This window comes from Pyrgilauda ruficollis, unplaced genomic scaffold (assembly GCF_017590135.1).
Source record: "Pyrgilauda ruficollis isolate IOZ18807 unplaced genomic scaffold, ASM1759013v1 scaffold5, whole genome shotgun sequence".
Lineage (NCBI taxonomy): Eukaryota > Metazoa > Chordata > Aves > Passeriformes > Passeridae > Pyrgilauda > Pyrgilauda ruficollis.
The window spans coordinates 12,401,453-12,424,628 of NW_024526599.1; the positions used below are offsets into that span (position 1 = coordinate 12,401,453).

Genomic DNA, 23,176 nt, shown 5'->3' on the forward strand with positions numbered 1-23,176 from the left:
ACAACTGGTCCCGAGGAAAGAAAATATCAGCTGGTTATGATGCCTGCTGCTCAAAATATGACGATTATTTATACTGTACATAGTACTGAGTTCACTACCACTCTTGCTAGCCCAGTGATATTCATGTGGGACAGCAGGTTCCAAGATCCTGGATTGTACTTGTTCCACTTAAAAGGTCTGTTGCATTTCTAATTCATTTATTTACATGTTTAAAATACATTTTCAAAAGTATTATTATAAACCCCTGAAATTCATGTACTAAACCACATAACTCAGATAATCTGTTTTTTTCTAATGTTCTGCTGCTTAAGTACAATTGCTCTTTTCTGATATTTCATTTTATGTCAGACTAATATTCTTTCCTTAAAAAAACAGAATCATATCAGTAAATAATTGAAGTACACATTAATAAATAAACAGATTTAATATATAAGCTTTGACAGTGTCATTTTGCTCAGGCTGAATGAAAGTATCTACTATGCAAACACTTCAGCACTATACAAAAAACAGTATTCAGAGTAGGTAATATGAATCAAACATCTAGGTATTTTTATGCATAAGACCTGGAGCACCTAAAATTAAATTAATTAAAATGCAATGGTAAAATTTCAACACAGAAAATTTCTAATAGTTATGATATGTATTTCATTGGGCTGCATCATATGACATGATAGGCTTTATTTGTTGGCCAGTTTTAGAGAGGGGAATCTAAATTCCTCCAATTTTTTAAGAATTAATTTGCTTTTATACCATAAAGCTATTACTCACAGTCATCAGCAGTCACTCACAAGTTGTTCCATTAGTGTGAGTAATTGCTCAGTAAATTGCTGGCTTGCAACATGATACAAACTGAGGAGCTGCATGACAGAACCAGATTTCCAAGTGAACTATAATCCTAAAGTAAAGAATCATGGCAGCAAAGAAAGGGTCCTACTCTAAACTTTTATACTTCCTCCTAAATTAAAAAAACAGTGTCTTGAATTATAACTTAAAATGCTCTACCCAAAGTAATCCTAAACCTTCCTATTCTACCCTGGCTTCTCGTTTGGTGATTAGAAAAAAATAAAAACATTTTAGAATGTTGGCAGCTGTCCATCAGGATAAAAGGGTATGATCCAAATGTCACTGCATCCATAGATCACCCTGACTTCAATGAACAGAATAGCAGATATTAAGCACTATAATACAAAACCGTATTTCTGAAAGGAAAGTGGAAACAATAAGGCACCTCTTATCTGACTCTCTGAGTAATATATCAGAGTAAGAAGCAATCATGTTTTCTGGAAACTAAATTCAAACAAACCTATACAAATGAAGAAAAGACAATGATAAGTGGAAATGTTCTTGGAAATAAATACTAAAATTTTTAACAGACAGGTAGTGAATGCTTATCTTGAGAAAAACAGGCAATAGGTATTTTTCTTTGAAAAAATTTAATCCACTTAAAAGTCAATCATAACTAGAAAAGGCAATTAAAAAGGAGTTTACACTGTAAACTATATTAATTAGTAAAAAAATACGCAATTTTTTACCAAATTTCATTTATAGACATTTTCTCATCCAGCCAGAATAGGAACTGCTTTCCTCATACCATTCTTAGAAGCAGGAATGAGTACTTAAAATGCCAAATGAAAATCCCTTTTTATATTTGGCACATTGTTATCCGACACTGAATTGAGGTGTCATGTTTTCCACAAGTATAAAAGGCATTATGTTCTGAGCCACCACTGCCAAGTTCTGTTTCAATCATTAATAGAAATGGTATTTTCCTTAGTAACACACCCAATATTGGAATTTCTTACTTCTTCCATATTTGTACTAGTATTACTAAGCTTAACTTGATCAGTCCACTGAATTCCCCAGCCATCTTATGGACCTGTTTCACAAATTTACCATGCAGTACAAGGAAAAGCCATAATTGTGTTACAGAAAGCTTCTTCTTCCTTACAATGTTTTACCTGACCCTTTTTCCCATTTTTCATGTTGTGCCATCTAGTACCTGCTTTCTCATCTGGACTTCTCCCACATTTTGCTAATGAACAAAATAATCTTTCTTTTTAGAGGCAAAACTCCAAATAACAATTACCATAAATAACAGCAGGAGTTAACAATGCTCAGAATTAATCTTCCACTTACAATACTGTTTCTGCTGCGTCTTATAACTGCAGTAGATAAATCACAAAATAAATTTCCCAATTGTTAGATAGTTTTCTTCAAGTTAATTTTCTCTGTTTAGGTTCAAAAAATTAAATTAAAAACTACAATAATAAAGCTAATATGCATTCAGTATTTTGTAAGTGATGTTTCAAATAACCTCACAGATTTGTAAAGGCGCTTTGAGGAACAAGATGAAAATTGAACAGGGTGGTTACTCCTGTATCAAAACATGCCTTGTGTACTTTCAAAAAATTCCCTCATCAGTATTAAACTACACAAGGAAGAAATACTACATGAATTCATGAGTTTTGAGAATTCCAGCTCACACATATTCATCAGAAGCTGGCAAAATTAGTCTTATAATACTTCTTCTTTTTTTAGAGCTCTGTAACTCTTATGTGCCAGCTTAGCTGGAAACTCTCCCAGCTGCACAGAACCAAGTCTCTCCTAATCTAAGGGTTCTAAAGTGCTACAGAAATTACCATTACAGCTTGTTGGCAAAGCCATGCTATGAGGCACCCTGTCATGAAAACTGAGCAACTGTTTAGAAGTTAACGCCCACACGGCATTTTGGGAGAACCAGCAACGTGACTGCTGAGATCTGAAGCCCATGCAGACTGGGAAACCAGAAACAGAAAGCTACAGCTGCTGTAATGGAAATCAGAAAACAGAAGTATAGGTACATAAATGATCTGACAGTCAATGAGATGACATGAAGGATTGTAAAAAAGTGGGACGCAAGTGTCCCACATTTTCTATTGCATGGCAATGTGAAGTAACTGGAGTCAGATCTTGCAGCACTTCAGAATAATGAGAGCTTCCAAATGGAAATGCACCATATGTAACAAATGTACAACACTATAATGATATCAAAACACTTAAAAAGAGCAGTGGCTTAATCTGGATATTCGCATTTCCCATGTAGTTTTGACTTTTGGGAATGAAATTTCTTGGCCTCATTTCCTCACTAGTAAAATGGAGAGTATTCTGAAGATAACTTCATTGCTGTTAAAAAACCACTCAGATATCCTGGTGAAAAGAATAACTAATTAAGCACTTAATAATTTTTAATACAAAATTCAGATTACAAACCTAAATAAAAGGAAATCTTGACTGTTCATCCACTTAATGTCAACAGAAGAGATAGGCTGTAAAATTATATTAGCATTTAGGGTTTTATCATAGCATCCAAGACAATGGTAACAAGCTACACTGCAGATTAACAATATTTGTATTTTTATTTTGCTTAAGAAGGTAGTAATACTATGACAGGCAACAATACCCTCACCTTGACATACTAGCACATTTCCAGCAAATAAAAAAAGAACAATGTTCATGATTCTTCTGATATGCTTCCTCACATCTGGCAATTAACTATTTTAATTTTAAAACCACTTAAGAAACTTCAAATGCTGGAATTTATGGTCTTAGAGTTCCCGTCTTAATGTAGCTTGGTCAGTTATTCTTTCTCAAGAGGATAATCTGTATAATCAAGATAGCAATATTGCTGTTTATAATGACTATAAAGTGGTTCATTTCAAACTCCAGAGCTCAAAGTAACCTGCCCTTTAATGCTTTGCTGTGTAGCAGCCAAGTGCAGAAAGCATTTAGCAGTGGCACCTGTTTGTGCTAATTCAAACTGTCCGAAATCTAGTGTACAACCAAAGTACACAAATTTTTTGAAAAACAAAAAAAAAACAAAACAAAAAAAAAACAAAAACAAAAACAACAAACAAAGCAAAACCAAAAGAAACCCAAACCAAAACCACAAAAACTATGCTCTATCATCTATGATTAATTGTGTAACCACATTCATAAACTATTGTATTCTGGCAATTTTTAATTATGCTTTAGAAGACTGGTGTGTTTAATTTTCAGTAAGGTAAGATACATAAGAAAATTAACACAACTGATAGAATATTCAGTCTTTGAAGGCAACTTTTTTAACATCAAAGACTATAAAACCCTTAGAAATATGATTTCTTTGCAGTGCATGCTGTGTTGTTACATTTGGAAAGCATACTTCCTTCTATTCGTATTTTTTAAAGTAATCTACTTAAACTAATAGAAGACATAAAAGAGTAATTATATTCACAGCACAAATTCCATTAGTTAGTCTTAACAGTTTTCTTCTGTATTTTGGAGATGCATATAAAACTCTGAAAGTGAAAATGTTTATTTTAAAAATGAGATAAAGATGAAATACAAGGAATTATTTGTATGACACTTCACCTGCATGTCTTCCTCCATATATAAGAGACAACTAAATATACACAAGAAGTTGATAGTCATCCTGCTTCTGAAACTTCTGTCCAATAACAGGTATAACAGAAGATTTTAAGGTAACAGGCAGAGGAACAGGGACTCTTAGGTGCTTTGAAGAATTTATTATTTTATACATCATAGGCAACCAACCAGGAGAAATTTGTAAAGTAATACCCTTGAAACAAAGAATTAAATATAAAATACCAGTAAGAAATCAAGTTTTAGTACTGAGTTTCTGATGTAAGCATAAAATGCTTCATGAAGGATTCAAAAGAAGAGAAGCATGAGCTACTGAAATGTCTAATTCAGCATGAAAAATTACATGCTTGGTGACCAGCTGACTTGTATTTTAATGAGTGTATGAGATGCTAATCTTCAAAATTTTACCTATTTATCTAAAGCTACTGAATGTTATGTAATTTCCTCCTAAATCTCTGTTCAGCAGTTTTTTTTCTTTTATTTTATATTCGAAGCATTTGAACTGGAGAAATCTAGACTCAAAGGAACTATTTTAAAATTTATTTCCTCATTATTCAAAATGTTACTTTAACATTGGATTGAAGACAGAAAGGCATGCATACCATAAAACAATCTTCAAAAAGTCTTAAATGTTCTTTTCATTAATATCGTCCTTAAGCTAAGGATATTATGCATTTATGCTTAGGCACAGAAAATAAACCATACAAGTCACATTTGCGTGAGAGTTACAAGAAATTCAGAAGCTGGAGTGACTGGAAAACACCAAGCAGCTGTGTTCTTTTCTAAACACGAACTCAAGCCCATTAATACAACCCAAATCTTCTCTTCATAAAATATGAAGAGAAGAGGTGGCTGAAGTACAGGCTATGTGCTACTGTTTTGGGGGAATGAAAAGACAAAAAATGAGAGAACACAACAGACACAACACTGTAATCCAAAGAAATGAAAGGCTCATATCTCCTTTTTGCAGATTTCTTCCTGAATGTCACGTCTACCCAGGATCTACAGAAACCATACGACAAGTCATAACAAAGTTATGTTTTATTCAGATTTCTGCAGTTCTCATAATCCCTGCTAATAGCCTGATAACCCAATCAAAGACTTGAACCAAAAGTCTGTTTCAAAATGCAATGCAATGACATCTTTAGTGGCACAACAGGGACAAATGAGAATGTCTTAAAACACTTCTCATAGTTGAGCTCTGGCTTTTGACACCCATTCTACTTAACAGTTACATATGTAGACACCCTTTGCCTTCTCTAATAATGAAGCACAACATTTCCTTTACAAGAGCTTTAATGCACACAAATTTATAAAGGTTTTGTTGCATACATACTTTTCTCTCTATATTTTTGTGTAGCACATTATTTCCATCAGTTCTTGAACTGCCCTAGAATGTTCAAATTTATGCCTTTTGGTGGTACAGTGGTACTTTTTTCCTCCAGTGTATTAAAATCGTTGTTCTGACACAGTTTAGGCTCTATACAAATCAAGTTGAGTACATAAATGGTGCAACCTTTCATTTCTAGCATCATTGATTGTTTTTTCCACTAACTCTTAATGAGTTCAAAATACTTTCATTGAGGTGCTTTGCCTTTTCTAGTAGTTGGAAATACTACTCCTGTCTTAGAAAATAATTCTAGCATACAGACTTGTATGTCTGGATTTCCAGAGAATGGAATTACTGGTCAGGGATTAAATATCAATCAGTATCTCTGCACATAACACACATTCTCCATATAACATGCACTCAAAAGCATCAAAAGTAACTCAGATACTTAAGTGATTAAGAAATTCTAGTTTTCTAACTTCCTCAGTTATTGAAAAAATAACATAGTAATGTTAAATCTGTACCCCTTTGTTATGCACCACTGGATAGCTGCTTCTCTTAATGGGGATAGATTCCTCTTCAGTTGCAAGTCTGGTATCAGCCAATTCTGCTGTCACATTATCACATGAACATGCTTGATCTGCTTAACCAGTCCATCTACTCACTGACAGCAAAGTTCTACCCAGAAGGGAGGTAGGTATGACCAACAAGCTTACAAGTAAATTCAATCTGAGTTTCGCTAGAAACACAGTAAGTTTATTTACAGTATTTGTTGCAGTCCTCTTTGGATATCTAAGATAACTCAACTATTAAGAGTATTAAAGAAGATTCCAAAATAAGTCATGTGTGTACTTAGAGACATTACTAAACCCAGAAACGTGTCAGACAGCAGGCACACACAGCCTGCTGACAGACGAACTCTAGCAAATCTTGCCCCCCAGAAGTTTAAAAAGTTACCACCTCCAGCTGCCCATTCCATTCCTCAGCTAAAGCTTCCTGCCCCTCTCTCTCCCTTGCTGGAAATCAACAGGAAGGAATGTGTACTGGTACACTCCTCAGTTCAAAACCCAGCCATTTCAAGTAAGTTAAAACCAACCTTGTTAGACTTTACACTGAAAAAAACACTCACACCCATCCACTACAACCCATTCTGTAAAAAGGCAAATGACCCCCTGGAAAAAGTCATAGCAAAGTATGAGGGGAGAGTAATGTCAAAATGCACATACTCACTGCCTCTTCATAATGGTACTCAGGCATAATCTTTGATGGCCTTAGGTACTGATACAGATACAGGTGTCTCAATGAACCTTGGGAAGAATCTCCTCATTTTGCTCCTCTTTCCTTTTGTATAGTTCCTTTCTAGGGCCAAGCAATTTCCTTCATTGACAAGCATGTCTACAGAACAGACTCCCTCTGTGGCAACTAACTCAACCACTTCCTTAGAATTGTGGTACCACAGGACCAACGCTTTTGGTATTTCAACTAGCTTGACAAGCTAACTTTGTTATTTCTCTAGTAAGCAGTGCAACCACCTTATTAATCTAAATTCATGTAACTAAACAAGGTATTTTTGCAGTTTTTATACTTAATCTTTTATTCAACTAACAGCAAAAATGTCACAGGTTCTTATCAAATAGATACCTCTAAATAAAAACAATGCTTGAGCTGTGAATCTTTTGTCATCAATTTGAATTCCTTTCAAAACTGTTAATTTTATTCTATGTTACAGGCTGTCTGTAAACTTTTAACCATTTAATTTTTCCTTAAAAAATAATTTTTTTTTCTAAAAACAGTGAAATCATCCATTTTTTTTTATTCCCTCTTTCTTCAAACTTTGTCAGGTTTTCTTCTTGACTAAGTAAAAGTAGTTAAGTGGTTTAATTTTTCTTCCTTCTGTGTAAAGTATATTTTGGTGCCTAAGAATGTTGTTAATAAAAGGAAATTACACAGTCGATAGTAGGGATGAGAGTTAAAAGTTTATTCTGCAAGCTTATGTCATTATAAGCTGACTCCCATGGCTAGTGCTCATAACAGAAGGGCTTTCTCCATCCACTAAAATTGGTATGGGCTAAATGATATCACCATGACAGAGCTAGTAAAACATCTTTTTCTTCAAGCTGAGGCATGACAAGTCTCGGCTTGGTGCTTTTATGAGAGACATAAAAATACCTTGTGATGAAGACTTGCAACTGGCTGAGTGAATGAGGTTAAAACCCGGGTGAGGTGGAGCAGTAGCACTCAGGTTTCTAGTCCAGAATGGAAAGCACAGTGAAGTGAGAAAGGTTAAGCTAAATCAGTAATGTTTGAATGAATTTACCTAACATAGCTTCATAGGCCATGAAATGAGCAAACCTCACAGGAGCCAAAAATTAACTATGTTAGGCTCCAAAACGTATTGACTTTGGAGCCAAGAATATTTGGTTCTCTCTGTGATGCAGCTTTTATTTTGCCATATATTATGCCATTAAATGAGACAATGTTGTAAAAGATCAACTTCATTCTGAAATCAGACATTAAAAATTCACTGAGATTTTCTTGCTGAAGGATTCACAATAATACTACAAAGGCAAGTGAAAATTTCTTCATGCTTATCTTCTTATTCTGCATACTGTGTAGATCCAAAGTTTAAAAAATGGAGGTGAGGAGAGCACTAGAATCAAATGCAGTCCAAAAAGCCTCTTCTCTTAGTCACAGCCTTTCCACACCAGCTGTAAAAATGAGACATCCAGAAGAGGTGTTAACTGAAAGGGGGCTGTTGCAAGAGACAGCTGATCATGGCCACATTTATTTTAATCTTTATCTTCCTACCCAGAGCTGCCTAAGAGGCTGTGTGCTGCTACTGTCTCTTAAAGAATTAACATTTTAACAATTAATAAAGGACAAATACAAGAAAGTATTTAGACATTTATGGTAAAAAAATCTAGGACATACATGTCCCTAGATCAAAAAAAGGTCCTCATCTATCTAGGTGCAAAGATGCCACAGGCACCTAAACTTTCACCTGTAAAATTAATCAGAAACTTAGCCTCAAGAAAGCTAAAGGGGCTAGGCTGAAGTTAACACCTCCCTTTCACCTGAAATTCACAACATACACCCCAAAGCTTCTATCTATGTGTTCCATGTTAGAACCAATATTACTTCAGTGGGAGAACCAAGAACTCATAGCAATCTCTGCTGATGGTCAGTGTCAACACGTGCTGTTTTGTTTACAGATGATGAAAGGAATCCCTCCGTAACTTGAACATCAGAGTAGAAACATGTCAACCAAAGAAAGCAAGCTACTCTCTCTCAAAAGACTCCTTATCATCAGCTGCTGACAAGGATCAATCCTGTTGAAGTGCCGGCACTATAAAAAAAGAACACATGTTTAATAGATCAAAGAGTGCACAAAAACTCATTTTCAAAGTCAGATAATTTTAGAGTGAGAATTGGAGAAGGATGGCAAATTCTACATTTCAGACCTGCTGCCAATTCTATCTCCGCATTTTTTTCAACGAGTTTGTAATGAAAAATATGACATTTCTTGAAGTAATAGCCAGCCTGAACACTGACATGCCTTGTGCTCTGCTGGTCTGGGCTTAAGGATGCTGCTTGTGTAATGAATACCATTCCACTGCATCTTGGAAAGGTCTCCCAAACTCTTCTGCTTCCCCAAGCTCCTTCAAATTTGTTTCCATAATTATAGTATTTGCTCCATTCCCAGTAACACTATTTATTTAGCTGTCAGCGACTTTTGACATTAATATTATATCACCATTCTTCATGAAATATCAGATTTTATATCTTTCGAAGAACAATCTAGAACTTATGAGCAAACACTGTCGTGAATAATTATCTCCCCTTCTTCTTCCATAACTGCCTTAGTTCAAGATATTTTCCTATTTTGATTTTGCAAGATTTCAGTCATTAAAAAGTTATAGGTTGTTTTATTCTGAAACCGTAATAGATCAGTCCTTGAATAAATTACACCATCTGTCTTCCCCTGTTTACTGTGCTTTTAAGTGACATTTATTTAAGGTTTCTACTAAAATAAATCCAAACCTCCACAAGCAATAGCCATATTTATTCACTGCCTTAAAAACACATTAATTTGGCTAAGCCTTTTGATTTTGGTCTTTTGCAGGTACCTAACTACTGCTTAGAAAATTTCACTACTTTATTACTATAAGTTCTGCCCAAGAACCATTTTTTTTAATTAAACAGTTGTTTAGTATGAAAAACTCTACATAGCAACTACATGAACTAAAAGCAAGAACAAAGGCGATTAAGCCTTTTTTTGTGATACAAGAAAAAAAATGGTGTACACATTTGAACTATCCTTTTGAAAGCAGCAGACATTTTATAACTTCTGAAATGAAGCTTACAGTAAGCTATGAAGAAGCTACAACTTCAGAAATTAAGCTACAGTAAAAGCTTCCTTAATGCTTCTAAATCTTCAAATATTTAGGGGGAAAGTACCCACTTTTCAATAAAAATAATCCAAGTGCTCAGTAACAACAAGTTCCAGATCATAAATCATGACAATAATTAATGTTTTGAATAGCATAAAACAATAACAAGCCAACAAAAGTCTTTACACAAGAAGCTCTCTGTGCTGCTGAAACTCTTATGAAATATCAGAAAGGCCAAGAATTAGGAAATGCAAACCAGAAAAGAGCCCACCCTCTTTGGGCCTGTGACTGATTTCAACAAAGAAACCAACTGCATAGCGGAACACAGGGTCCCCAAAAGAATGTCTCCACAGGTACCTTCACACCCTACAGGCTAAACAGACATGCTGCAGGTACTCAGTCTGGGGGAAAACAAAACGACTCAGTATGATCTTTTTCCTTTTCTACTTCCTACCTTTATCTGTAAAGACTTTACTTCCCTGATTCACAGGCCTGGCTCTTGGCTACAGGGAGGAAAAGAAACAGCAGCATCGTTACAGAACACAGGTATTTCAGAATGGCCTGGCAGTGCCCACCTTCTTCTCCCTGTCCCTTCAGTCACCACAAGGCCCTCACCCTTTCTGCACCGCAGCTCCTGCTCCTGCTCCCAGTGTTTGCAGCACTGGAACCGCAGGGCTGGGAAAAGAAAATTAAACAAACCTGAATCGCTGCTGACGCCTGTTGGCAGCCCCGAGAAATCCCCGCTGATGGGTTCTGGTATAGTTAATACACAGGAATACAGCGGTTGGGAACACCAAAAAGATCGGCCCCAAAGCATTGCAAAAGCTCTCATTCCCCTCACACGGATAATGTTGCAGGGCCGGGAAGCAGGACTGGGCACCGAACAGGGGCCCCGGGAGGAGTTAGGAATCGCCTCACTACATAAACTGATCTTTGCTGGTACCAGTCTAAATTGAAATTTCAACCAAATCGGTGCGGTAAGGTGAAAGGCAGCCTCACCCTGCCAAAGGTGTGAAATCACCACGCCAAAGACTCCAAGAACAAGCCCAGCTACTAAAGGAAATTTCTAGGCAGGAACATTGACATACTGAGCACGTGTGTACCAAAGTGGAAATGAGTAGGAACATCCTATACGAAGCAAGGGAGGGAATGACAAATCACAGTTCCAGTGAAAGCAAGATACAGACATCAAGCGAAAATACAAGCCTCCGACTATTTGCGCTTTACTAAACGGATTGCAAGAATCCAGCAGAGCGACAGCCCCCAACTCCCCTGTGAGAGGCAGTGCCCTGGGAGCACAGGGGGCGGCGGCACGCACTGAACCCACACTGCCGAGCCAGCCCCAGCCGCGCCGCCATGTCGCGCCCGGGCGGGACGCCGGCACCGGCCCCGCCCATCTCCTGGCGGAACGGGGCGGGGCGGCTGAGGGGGCGGGGCCTCTGAGAGCCCGCCCAGCCGGAGCGAGGCCACGCCCCCTCGCGGCGGTCGCGCGCGCGCCCCCCCTGCTCGCCGCCGCCCGCTTCCTGCCGCGTCCGCCCCGCCCGAGCAGCGGCCGCAGCCCCGGCCGGGCCCAGCGGGGAGATGAACACGGTGCTGTCCCGGGCCAACTCGCTCTTCGCCTTCTCGCTGAGCGTGATGGCGGCGCTCACCTTCGGCTGCTTCATCACCACCGCCTTCAAGGAGCGCAGTGTGCCCGTCCGCATCGCCGTCTCCCGGGTCACGCTGTGAGTGCGGCGGGGAGAGGGAAGGGAGTGGCGGGGCAGGGCCGGGCCGGGCGGCAGCCGCTGCCCGCTGGGGAGGTGAGGGGTTCGGGAGCTGAGAGGAAGGGCCGGGGCCGGCAGGGCGGGCGGCCCCGGGCTCCTCGCGCGGCGCTCGGGGCTCGGCCTCCTGCGCTCCGGGCGGGCCAATGGGGGAGCCCCACGACGGCGCGGCCGGGCGGGAGCCGGGGCGGCGCTCGGGAGCGGCCCGGCCGCCTCGGCCCCGGCAGCGGAGCGGCCGCTCACGGCGGAGTCGAGCCAGCTGCTGCCCGCAGCTGAGGAGAGACAGAGATCCTACAGGAACGTGGAATTTATCCTATGAACGTTTATCCGATCGTAGTGCCTTTTCCTTTTAACTAGTTCTCTTAGGTTTCTTTCTCGATAACCTAGCACACTTTTTGTCCTATAGCAGCAAAGTGATTGGCATGGCTTCTGTGCGAAATGCACCAGGTGTGGGGCAGAATATAGCATCAAAACGCGTTGCCTACACAGTTAAAATGGGCTGATGCAAACTTGTGCCGGGGGACCTTTTTTCCCCCAATTTTGGTGTTGGTTCGCGGTGGGGTTTTTTCTCTGAAAGGAGACTTCCTCACAGAGAACTTCCATTAAGTAAAGTATGTGTGATATGGAGGGCAGTAGCTTCACAAGCATTTGAGCAGCTGTTACAGCCACCTATGAGTGGAGGTCTTTGCTCCCGTTTTTGCCACGTGGTTCTTTACCTGAGCGCCACTGTGGAATCTGGCTCATAGGACATTTAACTGAGCTGCTTTAACTCAGCTCATGCTTTTTTGTTAGGTTGGTTTTGGCTCAGATTAGGGAGCTAAAGCAGCACACTTTTGGAAATGTTTAGTGCCAGGTTGGATGTATCTCTGCACAACTTGGTTTAGTGAAAGGTGTCCCTGTCCATGTCAGGGAGGTTGGAACTTGATGATCTTTAAGGTCCCTTCCAACCCAGGCTATTCTGTGATTTGGTGATGATTCTGTGCAGTTTTGGAGCCACCCCAAGGTAAGTGTCACCAGTGGAAGCCTAATAACAGGACTTGAAAGGAGACATGAATGCAAATAAAGGGACTGCCATCACCTTTCAGACTGGTTTAATACCACAGGAAAAAAACCCAAAAACCTGTATTCATGCTGCACTGAGGATTGCAAAAGCACAAACTTGACATAAAAGCATGTGTTCAAGTGTTATGGTGAGCTCAGCATATATAGGGCAGCATAGTAACGCGTGATTTGGGTGAAATGTGTACTGCCAGTCCCTTCTGTGATGCACACGTCTGGTGTACTGGGAGATGCTATACCTAATCTGCTTCTCTTCAATGTCTGAGAAGTTCTGGAGACCCCAAGCTCAAGGCCTGCTATTCCATCTGACTGACAGGGGTTAAGAGGTGAAGTCAAGTGCTTGACAAGGCTTACTACTTAAAAATATACTGCTTTTTGCAAAGAGATGGAAATTCATACCAAGGCTTAAATCGTGAAGATTTGGTGGTGTTTTTCTTAACTACTATCTCCAGAAGTGTTTTCTTCACTTGTAAACTTTTTTTTTTTATTTGAAATTACTAAACCTGGTTTTAATGAAATAATATTTTAATTTACTAATTTCCAAACTGGAATAAATGTAACTATGAAGTTCGTAATGCATAAAAAAAATTGTTCAGTGAGGAGTTGAGGTTCATAGTTGATTGCCAAGCTAATTGGTTATGGTATTCCTCATTGTAAGTTGGGTAAACTGATAAGCTTTATGAATAGGTATGGAAATATCTGCTGTGTGTCTGTTATTTTCCAGTTGCTCTTTCTATTGTAGTTTAGTGTGGCAACGTGATGTACTTTTCCAAATGTGAGTTTATGATAAAGCCTTCCAAAATGATACAGTTTTCCAGAATCTAGAGGAAAATAACTATTTTTTCATGCTGTTATTTAAATACATCACAGGAATAAATCTTGAAACTTGTGTAAACTATTCATGTAAACTGTTGTATTGGAATGGTAGGAGCATAATACTTTGTTTTTTAAAGAACAGTTGAGAAATAATATTGAACATGGTTACCAGCAGACTGCTGTGCTGATGGTGTCTCAATCAGTTTTACATATATGGTGATGCTAAAACATATTTTACTAAAACGAAATGTAGTCCAGCTTAGATGCAGATTTTTGTTAACAGGAAAAAGCCAATAGGCTACTTAAATGTCTTAGACACTGTGGTGGCAAGGCCTGACATTTAAAACTGAGACACCATAATTTCTGGAAGGTAGGTGTTACTTTGTAATGTTGATTGCATTTTAGCCAAAAGTATATCAAGCAAAATACAGAAAATGGACGAGGGAAATATCTAATAAAACCCGTAATTTATGTAGTGTGTAAAATATAAATAATGAGAAAGGATAATCTTGTGTTGTGTTTTGTTTTCTCTTAGAAAAAATGTAGAAGATTTCACTGGGCCTAGAGAAAGAAGTGATCTGGGATTCGTCACATTTGATATTACTGCAGATATCCTTAATGAAAAAATGGTTTGCAAACATTTTGGTATAAAAACACTTTGATGCTATTTTTGTTACTTTATAATCTTCAGATATTCAGGACTTGGGGAAAACTAGCAATTTATCTAAAAATAAAAATTTAAAGCAGCTAAAAATAGTATTTTGCATAACTGTGGCAGTAAAATAGAACTTAAAACAGCTGTTTGGTCTCTGGTAGATGGCAAGTTGTTTAATGCCTGTTTTTAAATTCAAGCTCTATTGTTAAGTGCACTGTATCTAATAATGGGGAGTGCAGTTTAACATCTTGACATTGTTACTTTTGAGTGAAGTCTGTATCGGTGGTTTGTGGAGCGAATTAGTGGTAGGGTTTATCTAACATATTGTTTTGTATGTCATACCTAATTTAGGAACTGCACCTTTCAAACTCACTCTGTTGTGAGGCTAAGTCCTGACTGTATAACAGTTGCATAGAAGTACCTGTCTTCTTCTAAAAGCAAAAAGGCATTGTAATCCTTTACTTGCTTAGATGTTAAACTCTCTAATCTTTTAGTATAGTTATATATAGTATGAATAGTTATATAGTATAGTATATAGTTATATATATATGTAGTTATATAATAGTATGAAATTCACTGGGAAGCATATGATTTACTAAAAAATGTATCACATTGCTTCTTGGCCTCTTTTTCAACTGCAGTTTTTCTTTTGTATTTCTTTGCTTCCCTGCCAGTCTGGATTTAGGCTCTTGAAAGAGTTTTTCTGCAGAAGTCAGTACCAAATAATAGGTGGCATGTTCAGGTGATTACACTAAACTGTATTTTGCAGCTGGTGTGAGAATCCTGGGATTTTTCCCTGTCTGCTGGTTTTTGTCAGTGTCAGGCAAGACACTGATTACCTCTGTGTTTTGGTTTCGCCCTTTTGAAGAACACTGCGTTGTGTGAGCAGACCACACAAAATACAACTCTTTGTACAAGTGCTGGATAAACAGGCTAATCAGACTTCTGCAGGTCTGTTTGCACAGGAATAAGAGGATTTTTTTATTGAGTGGAATCACGAGAGGTAAGCTCCTAAGTCTGAGTTTTACCTCTGAAATGCTTATAGATACTAAAATCAGAGACTGAAATTCTAAAGTACATGCACAGACCTGTACACATTGTGTATAGAGAAAAGCAGAGCAAGGCAGGACAGGACCTCTACAAGAAGTGTTCTTATACAAGGATTAGTCTGCAATATGTGGGCATAAAGATTCCATGTTTGAATGACTTCTACTAGTAACAGCCTTTTTTTCTTTTTTTTAATGATTCTGACTGAATCTCTCATGCCTGGCATAAATAACGTTTGCAGTATTTAAAGCTGTAAAAGTCTAGTAGGGGTTTTTGGTTTTGTTCAACATTTGTGAAGACGTACAGGTACATGGACTATCTTATCTACCAGAAAGAAGTTGTTAGTCCTGGGAGAAGTTAAATAAACTAGCAGTTAGAAAAAGGAACTAGGCAAGGGAAAGGGGAGCATATAGATTCACAATCTCCTTTCAGCTTATTTAATTAATTGTTAACTTTTGCAAGTGATAAGAAATCCTGTCAAAGAGATCTTCAAAATCTTGTTTAATATTTTGAGCCAGATGACAAAAAAATCTTCAAGTAAAATATCTCTACCTATTCCTGGAGTGACAGGAGTTAAATATTTAATTCTTTCCTTTCTTGCCCTTTGAATTAGTAGCTTAAAAACATGTCTGTCTTGGGATGAATGGAAGAAGGAAAAACAGATTTTGAGGCTCGTTAGGGAATGTATTTATTTTTTGAGATAATGGCAAATAGAATACAAAAGAGGACTAGTAAATAAAAGATTTTAGTATCTGATCTCTATTGTGAATTAAAAAGTGTTTTCCTTAGTAGTCACACATTGTTGTTAAATAAACAGACAACTACTTAGAATCCCAGCATTATTATACTGTCTCAAATGGCAGTCATCAGGTCTTGAACTGCTGATCAAAAATCTGATCAGAGTTTTGTTCGAGTCCAATGAGCTTTATTTGTTGTCAGTAGAGAATTGAATTGGCTAATTTTGGGGTCCCTTCCAATATGAAATACTTCCCATATTCTAATTTCTGTAACATGGGCATTAAAGCCTTTTTGAATTCCCTATACTTCACCAGTTTTGTATTTATATGTTGTTTAACGTTATTGTATTTGGATACAAGGGTTCTCCAATATTATAAAAAATGACCTTGAGGATATTTGTGGAAGAATTCTGTTGTGACTTTTATGTTTAAGGTTTTATAATAGGTTGTCTAGCAGAGAATTCTGGTTACTAGCTTGTAGTGTCAAATATAGAACTCTTAAATTATTGGAGGAGAAATAGCTGCTAGATTTCATAAGTAGTAAAAAGCAATACCCACCTGAAAACCTGTCACTTCATTATGACTAAAATGTGTTCAAACTGCTGGCAGTGCTCTGATTTATGAGTAAGATGAGGTATGTTGAAAGATAAGAGCTCACTGTAATGATTATAGACTACAGATCTAGTAAAAATAAAACAAGGTTATGTAAGTACAGTATGGTATTTTTCTTAACTTGCATACATCTGCAGAGTATATTTGATTGGAATGTTAAACAATTGTTTCTGTATTTGTCTGCAGAATATTCAACGAAAAACAATGTAAGTATTAAAAAGAGGTTTGAAGCAATTACCCATTTTAGTACTGCAGCTATTTTTAAACATTCTGTAGTTCTGCTGAGAAGAGTTAAGGCCACCAGCATTTCCTGCTAGCCTGGTTTTACTGTTTTACTGGCCTTCATGATTATTTTCTTGACAGTTAAACTGTAGGCTGGGAAGTTCACCTCCATAAAACCTAACTTTATATATGCCCAGTAGAATGGGAGAAAAATAACATGTGCCTTGTGTTGTAGTATACTTACAATAGTAACTGTAAATGAGTTTTTTCACCTTTTCTGTCCATTTTACATTTTTTCTAAATTTCTGCAGTTGACTGCTGTTAGAAACAAGAGAGAGTGGCTTCTGGGTTGGCCTGATGTGTGTGTTTTGTTCATAGATCACAGTTGACCCTACCGGTTACTGTAGCCCCATAATTCATTTACGTTACCTTGTCATACTAATCAAAATAATTTGCCTTGCTCCTTTAAATTGGTTGCTACTGATCCTTCCCTTTGGGATAGCTGAAAACCCTTTTTACTGATCTGATAAAAGCTATGTGGAGCAGCCTTTAAAAAAATTGCTTTCATGAAACAGCATGCTGCCATGGTACCACTGAATTCTAGTTAAAGCTGCTGTGGTCACATTGCAAGGATATGGTGAAAGCTTGGCAGTTTTCTTAATTTGCTGAGAGTACAAAACTGTCCTTTCTTTTTCAACTTTTTTTTTTTTTTTTTTTTTTTTTAAGTACCTTAGTTATATTAAACAAGACGGTGGATATTGTGTTTGTACTAGATTGTGCAGTGATATTATTGTATTGTTCCATATTTTAGATTTTTCTTCAATGTAACGCAACACTTCTAACAAATACTGAGAAGTATTTTTCTAAACTGTTCTATAAATTACTAAACAAGACTGCTTAGCATCTACTTGAAAGAACTTTACACATCAGAGTGTAAATTATTTGCTCTTTAGAATTTAAATTCCAGTAGCATAAAATCTTGGGATCTCACTTCTTCAACTGTTAATAATTTTATTTGGGGTTATGCTTGCAATTCAAATAGAGATTTCAATTAAAGTTTGAAATTAAAGTTTCAGGAAAAATGTTAAGGACATAAGCAGAGTCATGATAACTCAGTTTAAGTCCTTCATTTGAAACAAAGTCTTAATACTGCTTTAAAAGTGACTTACATTTGCAATTCAGAAGGAAACCCCTTTATGCTTTGTAATTCTTCTAAAGCATATGACTTTTTTTTAAATGTCTTTCTTGTGTTTTAAGATGTTCCTTACTATTTCCATTTATTCGATGCCGCACTTTACTGTGTAGTAGTATTACATTGCCCCACTGTGATGCGTTATTGTGTTAAATTAGTTATGGCTTGCAAGCATGTACTTCAGGGGTTTTAGATGAATAGTGCATTGAAGGTCCAGTGTCTGAATGTGTTCTGGTAAAGTACCTTACTGACTTAATTACAATTGATATTTTAGGCCCTAAATCAGGTGGTCCTTTGGGACAAGATCATGTTGAGAGGAGATAACCCAAGGCTGTCCTTAAAAGACATGAAGTCAAAGTACTTTTTCTTTGATGATGGAAATGGTCTCAAGTAAGTAAATATTTGTTTTGTTACTGGTATTCATGGTATCTTGATTTCCTTACATACTTGGCATTATACCACATTGATGTGGTATATTCTATCTGATACTCTGTCATCTCTATTGCATCTTTGATTGTTAGAAGATGGCCTTGGGGTACAAGATACCGTATGTATTCCATAGACTAGAAGATGCACTGCTATTATGAGCAACAGGCTGCTGGGTTTCTGCCTTCAGGCTGTGTAAAATTGGTTCTGTGATGCACTCAACTCTGAAGGAGTCAAGTGAAAAAATGTAGGCAGTAACGGTGTAAAATTAAACAGCTTGTTGTTTCTGGACCAGATAAACAATCCTAATGTATTTAATACTAGTAACTGTTAATTAAATCACTTAACTTGCGTATTTGTGCTGATAGTCTTTGTTGCTTTTGCAGGGGAAACAGGAATATCACCTTGACTCTCTCCTGGAATGTTGTACCAAATGCTGGCATTCTACCTCTTGTAACAGGATCAGGACATGTGTCTGTACCTTTCCCAGATACCTATGAAACAACAAAAAGTTATTAAATTATAGTACTGAATCATAAGCAAAATATTTTTATACTTGTATATTGTGGATACATTTTATTGCAGTTTCTTCTTGCATCCCATGCAACCTTTCACTGAATGGAGCTGAATTTCCTCAGGATAGTAGCATAGGAAAAGGAAATGAAAATTCAGGGTTGTTTTTTTTTTTAATAAAACATTGAAGCTGAAACTTAAGGGAAAGGTAAATTGCAGAGTAACAGTTTTGAGGGGGGAAACTGAGGAATTTTTTTTTCCTGGCCATTTAAGTATAGATCTCCCTTTTCTTTTAAATAAATATTTTTAAACCAGAAGATAGTCTTCCTGTGTTTGGGCTTTTTAAGTACTGTAATTGTTACTTATTTTGTGTAGAACTCAAATATACCTTCTGGAGTTGGTTTCTGGAAGTGCCTGAAGGAAGTGGCTCTTCTATTTTAGGGCATTTTTTTGAATCCATGTGCAGTATGTTACAGTAGGCTAAACTTGGTCCTTTCTAGGACTGTCAGCAGCTACTTGGAAAACTGGTAGTTCATTATCTGTCAGTCAGCCTCAAATCTTGAGTGCCACTGATGTAGCCGACGTTCAGTTCTGTATTACAAATCATTTTAATAGCTGCTTGCAATGCAGCAAACTGGAAGAATAAAAAGAAATCTATTCAATATAAGTCTTATTTCTTTAAGCATAAGACATAAGGCTAAGTCAGTAAGAAAAGCAAAAGCTTTAGGTAAAGAAAGGCTTTCTGAAATGGAATCTCCAGATTTTTGCTGGGATCTGTTCATCAGGAAGAATAAAAGTTCTTGTTCCAGAAGGGGGCTGAGACAACTGATATCAGAGAGGACCTTTCATAGCAAGGAAGAGAGTAGATGTTCCCTAAATAGTCTGGGTAAACCTTTCCAAAACAGAGGATTTCCCCATGGCAAGATAGAGTAATTGAGGCAGATTTACCAGCTTGAGTGTCAGTGAGTCTATCTGCAAGGCTTGCTGAGTTGCATGAAGCAGGAAAGGTAGCAAGCAGTGTGCAGCAGCTTCAGGCAGCACCTCTGCAGAAAACGTGGCCTCTCTGTGGCTGCACATCCCCCTGTGTGTGCTCCTGCCCTCAGCTTCAGCTGGGAGTGCTGTTGGGGTTGGGAGGAGGGGAGGAGCAGGGTACCGGGATCACCTCTAGGCAATAGGGATGGCTTGCAGTGATTGACTGGTGCATTCAGGCCATCCAGGAGATAGCCCGCGGCATGTGCTCCTTCTCCTGGCTATCTCCCTCCTGGCACAGTCCCTGATTTACATGTGTATCTTCAAACAAAGCATGACAAAGGGAATTCATTGCCAAGCAGGAAATGTTCTGGATGTACTGGGGACTTGGAAAAAGAGGAAACTAAAACTCAGGTTTTAATATTAGAAATCAAAAAAAGTTACAGGAAAAATTATGAGAACTACATTGTGAAAAACCTTACAAAATAATACATGCAAAAGACTGGAGCAGAGTATCCCATTTTGTTTTGAGTTCACCTAAGAGATGATTGATTTTTGAGGGAGCTACCTTGCTTTTAAAAAGGGATCTTTAATATTTGTAAATTATCCCTGACTACTTAATAAATTTTTCATGTTGGTGTATTAATCAAAAAGGTCTTGAAAATAATTTCCAAAAGGTGCTTTGTCTGTACAAACAAAATTTTGTTTAAGTGCAAAAACGAAAAGGTTTTTTTGACATGAATGTTGTAGGAGAATTTGTCATTTGTATCCATCATACTTGCATGAATTTCAGTTCTGTGAACTTGTGCTGTTTTCCACAGAGTAGTATAATCAGCACATTGAAACACATGTTTTTCCTGTGCTTTGATATCAATTGTATATGTGGCTCTAAAAACTGTTACAGAGAACTTAAAACTGTCATAAAGGAAAACAATATTTTTAGAGATAATTGGGTAAAGTTGTGGATTTGTTTTGCTAATTGCTGAATAAGTGGTTGATTTTTTCATAAATTATATTCTTGAATTGTTTACTGAAGCATTTCTTGTGGGTTGGCATTCAACCACTTCCCTGCATTCCTTTGGCAGTACTCTTCCAATGAATATAATGTCTGCCTATTAAAGAGAAGCTTTAACTACAAAGACAAGGATCCACTGTCAGAGAGCATTAGGGAGAAAGCTACTTTCTGTCCTACAAAATGGTATATTCCTCCCAGCAGACAGTAGCAGAATTTCAAGACACAAACAGTAGCTTTCAGATGTGATGTTTGATGTTTTATTAGCCTTTCCCTGTGAAGAGAAATTATGTTTGAGGTAAGCATTTTAGAGGGATGAAGAAGAAGCCATCATGGAGTTCAAATTATTGGAGAGAAGAAGTTTGTTTTTATCCTGAGGGAAAGGCCAGCATAGATGAGCACTTGATGCTGTAATAGCTCGGTTTTTGCTCCTGAGCCACTAAGTGGGACAGGGTGTTGGTTCAGAGTTTAAGGAGGCAAATTCCCCAACTGATCTCTATAAAAAACAAAAAAAGTAAAAAGCCTTTCAAAAATTCAAATGGCTACTGTATTTTGTTGTGACAATTCTCAAATCACTTACAAAAAGAATGTGCTTTTGTGGAAACTAATTTACCTCCTCTTGTCTCACACATCTCATGAGGTACTAGTATTGCTGGCAGCTGATCTCTTAGCTGTGTTCCTGACTAAATATTGCTGGTTTATGGAGTAATATGTACAAACAAGGTACTCCCTGGCAAGTGGTTTACTTCATGGGGAGAGGCTGAACTGAAAACGTTAAAGATACATTTCAGATAGTAATTTTTAAGTGAGGTTCTGGAGACGTCTGAGTTCTTGTGTGAGGACTGAAAGATGGAAATTTTTAAAGTAGCCTGGGTTTCCATTTCCCATCAAAAACATGCAGCACTACATTGACAGCTCTATGCAGGAGGGGCAAAATAGCTTTGAAAAATCTATGTTTAGAACACTGCTGCCCTGAGCAGTCTTATTTATGGGTGGCTCTACAGTTATTGAAAGTAGAAAGACATTGAGAAAATAAACTATTTCTATCAGCTGTTAATTCTTTTAGTGTTTCTTCTGAACAATGAAGTTAAAACTAGCTAATATATTACTTACTAGGAAAATTTAAATAGAGTTTCTGCATAATTTTTGGATACCAACTGTTGAAAATTATGTTCTTCTGAAAATTGCTTCAAGATGATAGGTTTTGCAGGGCAGTTCTGCAAAAAGAAAGCTTTGTAGGCTGAAAATTTGGGTACTGGAGAAGCAATTTTGCTCCAAATTTGTGTCAGAAAATACATACAGAATAACTTTGTCAGACTTCAAGAAAAGTTTTTCTGGTTTATTTGGCTGCTATATTTTGGAAATTTTTTTCATTAAAACAGTTAAATGTTTTTTATGAAAACATTTTAAACTGTTCATTCAGACAAACAAGTCAACAGACATACATTGTTTAGCCTGAAAAGTCCCATTCTACACTGGTAAATGCTCATATTGCAGTAGTTATATCAGGCATCTTTTTATTTAAAAAATCCAAAACTTAGCTTGAACAAACCAAGTAATTTCTGGATCTTTTTCTGGTGCCCTCCAACACTTCCCTCAGACCATCTTCTCAATGTTATTGAAGATAACGGGCTGAAGATGAGGCACAGATGGAAACAAGTGAGTATTCAGTAGTAAGAATGGTCAGAATAGCTTGGTTGGAAAGGACATTTAAAGGCCATCTAGTCCAACCCCTCTACACTGAGCAGGGAAATCTCCAACCACATCAGGCTGCCCAAAGTCCCATCCAGCCTGACCTTGAATGTTTCCTGGAATGGGACATCTAACACCTCTGGGCAACATTATCAGTGCTTCACTGCCCTCACTGTAAAAAACTTCTTCCCTATATCCAATATAAATCCACCTTTCTTCAGTTTGAAAGCATTATCCCTTGTCCTGTTTCAACAAGCCATGCTCAAATGTTGATGCCCATCTTTCTTTAGGGCCCCTTCAAGTGCTGTAAGACCTCAATTAGAAGTCCCTGGAGCCTTCTCG

General features: G+C 37.6%; 1 protein-coding gene across 1 annotated transcript; it reads left to right on the forward strand.

The window, feature by feature from the left end:
- Positions 1-11,616: 11,616 nt before the first annotated feature.
- On the forward strand, positions 11,617-21,670 carry SPCS3 (signal peptidase complex subunit 3). The gene is made up of 5 exons (XM_041479853.1): positions 11,617-11,846; positions 14,293-14,366; positions 16,938-17,014; positions 18,497-18,612; positions 19,035-21,670. Exons 1-5 carry the CDS (start codon positions 11,704-11,706, stop codon positions 19,165-19,167), a joined length of 543 nt encoding a protein of 180 aa, XP_041335787.1. The 5' UTR covers positions 11,617-11,703; the 3' UTR covers positions 19,168-21,670.
- The last annotated feature ends 1,506 nt before the right edge of the window (positions 21,671-23,176 follow it).